Here is a 6,888-nt window from a genome sequence, read left to right as displayed (position 1 = left end):
TAGTCGTGAAGAACAACTGCATCATCTGATAATATCTCTGGTAAGATAAAATGGACCTCTGAAGCCACCATGGGATCTGTGGTGACTGGCTGATTTGTAACAATTGACTGGTCAGAGGCAACTTGCTGATGAGGACTGTCCTGATCATTATCTGAGTAATTGGGTGCCGAAGAAAAGGACTGGCTGTCAGAAAATTCAATAATGTCATCCTGGCCATAAAAGTTAGAATTAACATCAGTGTGTTCTGATTCAGTGGAAGAAACATCTACAACTGATTGTTGCTTTGTGGCAATGTAGAAACGCAGCATGGGAAGTTTGACGGTGTCATATATTGTGCCAATTGAGATGTCACCAGATAAGGAATTTTGCTGAAAATCCCAAACATCAAATGTGAAGTCTGATTCATGGCCTTTACTTGAAACACCATTTGGGAAAAAAAGACTTTTCCCTTCTTTCAGGATGTCATTATATCCACCACTGATGTTCATAACAACTTTTCTGGTCCCTCCTCCTTGCTTTGCTCTAACCTGTTTGATTTCAGTATTGTCTTGGTGTATCCAACCTATCTCAACAGTCCGTCTAATGACTCTTCGTCTAGAGTTGGATTTAGAGGTTTTAGGCTCCTCTTCACTTTGTTTGGTTTCCCTTCTTAGTTTCATTTTTTCTCTGAGCTTTTCAAAAAGGCCCATTTTTCGCTTTGAGACAGGTTTCTGATTTTTGCAAAAATTAAAAAGAGCAATTCTGTCTCCATATGAGGGAATGTAGTTAGCCAAAGCTGAATCGTCCATAAGCAAGATGACATCCCTGTCGATCTGTGAAGAATAGGAAAACCACGATAAGGATCATTTGTCATATGTATGCAGAAAATTTTGGAAAGAATCTGCAAATTCATTTGAACAAACTCATGGCATCTTACTCAGGTCATTATGCTAAATGATTGATTATATAGCAAATGATTTGTATGTTATGAATGTAGCCTAACCTTTGTGTGCAATTTGTGACTTTGGGAGATAAGTAAATTAAATGTAAATGTCCATCCACCCATTTTCTTCAGCTTATCTTAGAGCAGAAGGCAGGGTACACCCTGTACAGGTTGCCAGCCTGTAGCAGGGCTAACACAGAGAGAGAGAGAGCGAGAGAGAGAGAGAGAGAGAGAGAGAGAGAGACAACCATTCACAACTATGGGCAATTTAAAATCCTAAATAGAACCCTAACCCCACTAAGTGCATGTCTTTGGCCTGTGAAAGAAAACTGAAGAACACCCACACAAACTCCACGCAAAAAGGTTTGCCAAGGTGGACTCGAACCCAGACCGTCTCACTATGAGACAACAGTTCTAACCACCACACCACCTTTCTGCCCTCAAAATAAATGTAATTTGTAGAAATATACCAACAAAATTATTCAAATGAATTTAAATTTAAAGTTCAAACATTCAAATTCATTCAAACAACAAAAATAGCCCACTAAATTTAGAACCACAAACTATCATCTTATATGGCTAAATTAAATATTAAAATGCAATAACTTGCATTAAATCCATTAATGGTATATTAACATCCCAGGAATAGTTGTGTCAGGGAGGGCATCTGGTGTAAAAATCTTAAAGATAAAATATGTATTTCCATTTGCTGTGGCAACCCGTTATGAACAAGGGAGCAGCTGAAAGAATGACAGCAACAAGATAAGCAGAAAATGGAAGGATTGATGTATTTAAACTAGTAAGTAGTTAACTAGGTGTGTCCTATTTCTATCATTTCGCAACCAAGTCAATATTGAAGAAAAACAGTCACCAAACTATCCCAGTCCAACAATGTATGGATATATCTGTATAGTCTTTCATTCACCTCTGTTGTATATCATTGTCATATCATAAATAATAGATTGACATTTTTTACAGTGGAGCATTTACAAGTGGTAGTGGAAGAAAAGCCTGAATATAAAATCCCTAAAAATGCAAATGAAAACTGGCTGTTATATTGAAATGACCTAATTTGCGGGGCCTCTGCATCTTAAGTTACTATAGCATACACTTTTCCCCGGTTGCATTCTCAGAGAATACCATGATTCACTTGCAGGTTATAGTTGGCTACCCTGTATGTGTCTCTGTCACATCGCACCTTTTGCTCCTCGATTAGTGTGAGTGCTTCTTCTGGAACCCCCCGATCACGTAGGAAATCTGTCACGGTGATTGCCATTTTTGTCAGTTTCAGAGAAGCGGTTCTCTTCCAGAGTATGGTCCTTTAAACAGATCTAAAAGAGTCACAGGATGTTAACATAAGCAATTAGTTTAAGATGATGACAACTAATAAAAACAAAGTGTACCGTCTGTGATAGCATCTTGCAATTTTAGCTAGTTTGGCCAGTAGATTTTGGCTGCTTGTCACTTTTTATGTGGGAGATTATGAGCGGAGGAATAGCATTGTACTCAAGATTTACATACCGCGTGTGGCTATCAGTCAACAATACAACATGAACACTTCACTTACCTTCTCTCTTCATTAATGTTCACACTCTGGCAGGTAGTGGTCACTTTCCTCACTTAATTTCATGGCCTGTGGGATGTAATACGACGTCTTGACGTTTTGACTTTTTTCTCGAAATTTCGACTTTATTCTCGAAATTTTGACTTTATTCTCGAAATAGTATTTTGACTTTTTTTCTCGAAATTACGACTTTAATCTCGAAATTTTGACTTTATTCTCGAAATAGTATTTTTGACTTTTTTTCTCGAAATTACGACTTTATTCTCGAAATTTTGACTTTATTCTCGAAATGCACAATTTAATTTTTTTTTTCAATGTGGCCCTAATACTCCTTCGTCCATGAGGGATCACGTGACTTTAGCGAGGTTTAAAGTAGTCTGTGTGTGCAGTTGAAATCGTTTGCGGCTCAAGAACAGCGGAAAGGAGCACGTTTTTTTTGCGGTAACGTTAAACTCGGTCCAAACTTTATCCAAATCATTTGCTGTAAACTTCACCAAACAATGTTTGGGTGTTTAAAGTGAACGGTTTAGCCGTTCTCTCTCACGCAATTTGTGGTTTAGTTGCTAAGCAGCTTGCAAATTTTTGCTGGCAAACTGCGAAATTTAGTAACTTTTATGTGCGTGTCTTTGAGCTAGGTACTGCCTTATTTTAGACTTAAAGCTTTGCTTTCTGTTAGCCAAACGTGGTACTCGGGGCGAATTTTGACCTGAAAACTAACCAGAAAACCGTAAAACGTTCAAATCTGGTGTTAAGGAGTTATGGAGTACATGGACGTGTAATTTTGTTTCAGCTTGAAGCTATTAGTTTCATCAAGTTTTCTTGACCAGAAAGTAGTTTAATAGCGTTAGGAAAAGCCAAAGCTACAATCCATGGCGGCCAAGGCAATCAACAAATGAAAGTCAGTTAGTTTAGAAACAAACTATTCTGTTATAAAGCTGTTTTCTCAGCTCTTGCCATACTTTTCTGTGTAATGCACTTTAAGATTAGTTTTCCATTGATGTGGTAAAACAGTGCACGCTATCGGCGTAGTTAATCGGGTGTAACTTCATTATTTGTGGCTTTGTTATCAAAATTAAAAATTTTTTTTCCTATGCTTTCTATCTCTACGTGTTTCAGATGTAACTGAAAGAATACATATTTTTGTAACATACCTGCTGAGGTGATTAAAAAAAAAAATGTGGCAGACCTGTGGGGTTACTATGGTTATGCATTTTTTGAGTGCTGCATCATGTGTTTCCACTACTAACCTGCAGGCATTTTGGTTTAACCTTTTTTTGGGGGGGGGGGGGCACGCAGGCTGCCTGCAAGCAGTAAACCTCAACCACAGATGGCGAGCAACATGAAGTCTGGCACAACTACTACTCCATCCAGGACTCCTCATGCAGAGGGAGCACAAGAAGAAAATGGTAAAACTGTTCACTTTTAAGCAGTTGCCAGTTCTTTAAATATTGAGTAGTTCATGTGTTTGCCCCCTAAAAGATAAAGGAAATGCTGACCCAGAAAAACTTCTGCAGTGTCCCTTTGACAAAAGCCACCAAATCCGGACCTGCCGCTTTCCTTACCATCTCATAAAGTGTAGGAAGGTGAGTCAAGTGCAGGCTTCTTAAAATTTAAGTCTTAAATTGTTTACTTTTACTTTAGTTCCGGTCAAACTGGGCTTATAAATATTTGTTTCGAAAGTGTTTGGTTTCAGTGTTGGCCTCTATAAGAGGGTTTAGCCTTGGCAGTAGGTATTACATCCCAAGTTTCAACAGGTGCACCAAAGAAAGTTTGACAAGTGTGACCCAATTAAGATTCATACTAAAGCCTGAGAATAATTTTTCTTAAATTTTACCTGTAAAATATAATTTTGTCTATTTTGTTCAGTTAAAGGCTTTTTTACTTTTTCATTGTAGTTAACAATTTACTGTCTGCTGCTAACTAAAAAATTTTAGCTTAATTTCTAAGACTGCTGTGAAGTAACTTGGGTTTTGTGAGTAGCTGATCTCAGTATTTAGTTGCATTTGGTCCTAGTCACCAGTTTTAGGTGCACTTGGTTAAAATGGCCTGCATGCTGCAGCTCTGCATTAAATTGATTACTTGCAGTCTTATATTGGTGTAATGCAGTTGAGTTGTACAGCACAAGACATCCTACAGAATGATCGAACAGCTTAACCGACTCCTATGACTTTAACACACCAAACATTGAAATGCTCTCTAAAGTAGTCTGATTTCTTCTGGCTGCTGTAAATGTACACATAGCTCATGTTGAACGCTCACATTTCTGTGAAATGTTTAGAAGACTCAGAATTTTTCACTCAAGTTAGTAGGTGGATGGCAACAGTAGGTAGTGTGTGGTAGGTTTTTGGTAAGATATAGAATAGCTAGTAATCACAATTCCTAATTGTAGAGTGAAACAGTATCTGCATTGTTGGGTGGAGGAAGGAAAAACTGTTAATCTTAATGGTGAAATTGGAACTGGTCGTTAGTAATTTTCTGGCTTGAGTTGCCCTTTCTGTGACTGATGGCAAGTTTAACTGTTAATATCGTCTCTGTAGAACCATCCCAACCTGGCCAGTGAGCTGAAAACTTGCCCTTTTAATGCTCGCCATCTGGTCCACAAGCATGAGCTGGCTCACCACACTGAGACCTGTGAGGACAGAATATCTGTGGACACTGAAGAGGGTGAGATCCCCCCCCCCCCCCCTTTTCTTCCCAGCAAATTTAGTCGTGTTTGTCTTTATTTTTTTTTTTTCTGCCTCTTACAGCTGGAAGTGCAAATGGCGCTTTTAACTGGCATGTCCCAGTTAGTACTTGGATGAATCCAAACATGGCTGAAGACTGGGACGATGGTATGACTGAAAAATCTAAGTGAACCCCAAATGGGAGTGTTGGAGCTTGCGTTCTAAGTTGCCAGATGTCTGTGAGCTCAGTAAATATTTTCCACATGGGTTAATGGTCTTGTTGGTGCTTACTGAATATAACTGTTAAAAATTATGGTATTGGCATAAAAAGCTGGGTATGTATTTGATCAGGCCTACCTCATAAAGAGCCTCTGCTGTATGGCATGAAATATCCTTAAATCCACCCCTACTCATCAAATCTGGTCTTAAAACACCAGGATGGCAGTTTTTTTTTTTTTTTTTTTTTTTTTTTTGTAAAGATCAAACAGTACTTGTTAAAAAGTGAGCTCTACAGAATGTGGATTGCATGTTCCTCTTGGAGAGGCATCTATCAAACTAATTTCTTTTTAAATGAAGAATTGATCTAGAACCTTAAATGCACCTTAAGTGTTGTCACATTTTTATTTCTGAGCCCGAGTCTGAACAGTTGAGTGTCCCATCTTGCAGAAGCTGATGATGCTGCCATTCCATTTGTCTGGGGTGAAGCCAAAATGCCAGATCTGATGTAAGTCTTCTGTTTCCATCAGCACTGTACTTTGGCTGGTTCTCTGGTCTAATTTTTTTTTCTCTCCCTACAGAGAGACAAGGCCAACCAGCAATCTTGGTCCAAGTTTTAGATCACCCAGCACTCTGCCATGGCCAGGTTTTAAGCAATAGAGGTTTACTGCAAGTCCAGATGATGCACCATAGGCCTAATGGATATGTGCATAGGCATTTCTTTTAAATTTGTTCTTAAAGAGTCTAATCACTTAATGGGTAAAAGTGCCTAAATAGATTGGCTCAAAGTTTTGTGGATCCCTTTTTTTACTGACTCATGCCTTCTGCAGTCTTTTATGTTACATGTCAATTTTTTTTTTTTTTTAAATGTCATGCATCCTCACTGCTTAATAAAGCCATTTATGTGAGGAAACTTGTGGTTGAAAATTAATCACATGCTGTGTGCTTAAAGACTCCCACTTTAAAATCTAAATGGTGAGTAAATCTCTTGCAGTAAGTGTAAACCTAAATGCAAAACTGATAGTGCAACTTCTGTGTAGGAGTAACTGCTTTTGCAGTTGGTCAATTTGCTGATGCAAATTGACCATTTTCAGTTTTGGCGCCAACTTGCAGTTTTGTCCTTATAACCACTGAAATTGAATTTGGTAAGTGCTACAAAATGGCAGTCCATATAAACTCTTGCTGGCATTGTCAAATGGCAAGACTCCCCTGCCCCTCCCCCCTTGAACATTTGCAAGCTGTTACATCATTACACAGCATACAGGTGCTGGTCATAAAATTAGAATATCATGAAAAAGTTGATTTCAGTACACAGACTGATATATTTCAAATGTTTTAATTTTGATGTTTATAACTGAACTAATGAACCCCAACTTCAATATCTGAAAATTAGAATATTAAGACAATACAAAGGATTTTCAGAAATGTTCGCCAAGAAGTGTGCGCATGTACAGCACTCAATACTTAGTTGGGACTCCTTTTGCCTGGATTGCTGCAGCAGTGCGGCGTGGTATGGAGTTGAT

The 6,888-nt window shown here is 38.4% G+C and overlaps 1 protein-coding gene across 2 annotated transcripts; it reads left to right on the top strand.

Annotated features, from left to right (window-relative positions):
- The first annotated feature begins 3,776 nt into the window (after nucleotides 1–3,776).
- Nucleotides 3,777–6,251, top strand: LOC115778057 (gametocyte-specific factor 1-like). Of its 2 annotated transcripts, none has more exons than XM_030726075.1 (6): nucleotides 3,777–3,892; nucleotides 4,001–4,069; nucleotides 5,024–5,150; nucleotides 5,234–5,317; nucleotides 5,816–5,873; nucleotides 5,947–6,251. In XM_030726075.1, the coding sequence occupies exons 1-6, from the start codon at nucleotides 3,866–3,868 to the stop codon at nucleotides 6,023–6,025; spliced, it is 444 nt and encodes a 147-aa protein (XP_030581935.1). In that variant the 5' UTR covers nucleotides 3,777–3,865; the 3' UTR covers nucleotides 6,026–6,251. The 2 variants fall into 2 exon arrangements, with proteins under 2 accessions (XP_030581935.1, XP_030581934.1); XM_030726074.1 differs by having other exon boundaries at nucleotides 3,783–3,892; nucleotides 3,966–4,069; nucleotides 5,947–6,250.
- Nucleotides 6,252–6,888: the final 637 nt, after the last annotated feature.

Source organism: Archocentrus centrarchus, unplaced genomic scaffold (genome assembly GCF_007364275.1).
Source record: "Archocentrus centrarchus isolate MPI-CPG fArcCen1 unplaced genomic scaffold, fArcCen1 scaffold_99_ctg1, whole genome shotgun sequence".
NCBI lineage: Eukaryota > Metazoa > Chordata > Actinopteri > Cichliformes > Cichlidae > Archocentrus > Archocentrus centrarchus.
The sequence above is the reverse complement of the archived record's forward strand: the minus strand, read 5'-3'. Positions and strand labels throughout refer to the sequence as shown.

What these genes read in the sequence shown, in the direction of transcription:
- LOC115778057 (XM_030726074.1), top strand. Translation starts at nt 3,814, where the DNA reads ATGGCGAGCAACATGAAGTCTGGCACAACTACTACTCCATCCAGGACT. An exon ending in GGGAGCACAAGAAGAAAATG is followed by an intron (nt 3,893 to 3,965) that starts GTAAAACTGTTC and finishes GCCCCCTAAAAG; the next exon opens with ATAAAGGAAATGCTGACCCA. An exon ending in GGCTGAAGACTGGGACGATG is followed by an intron (nt 5,318 to 5,815) that starts GTATGACTGAAA and finishes CCCATCTTGCAG; the next exon opens with AAGCTGATGATGCTGCCATT.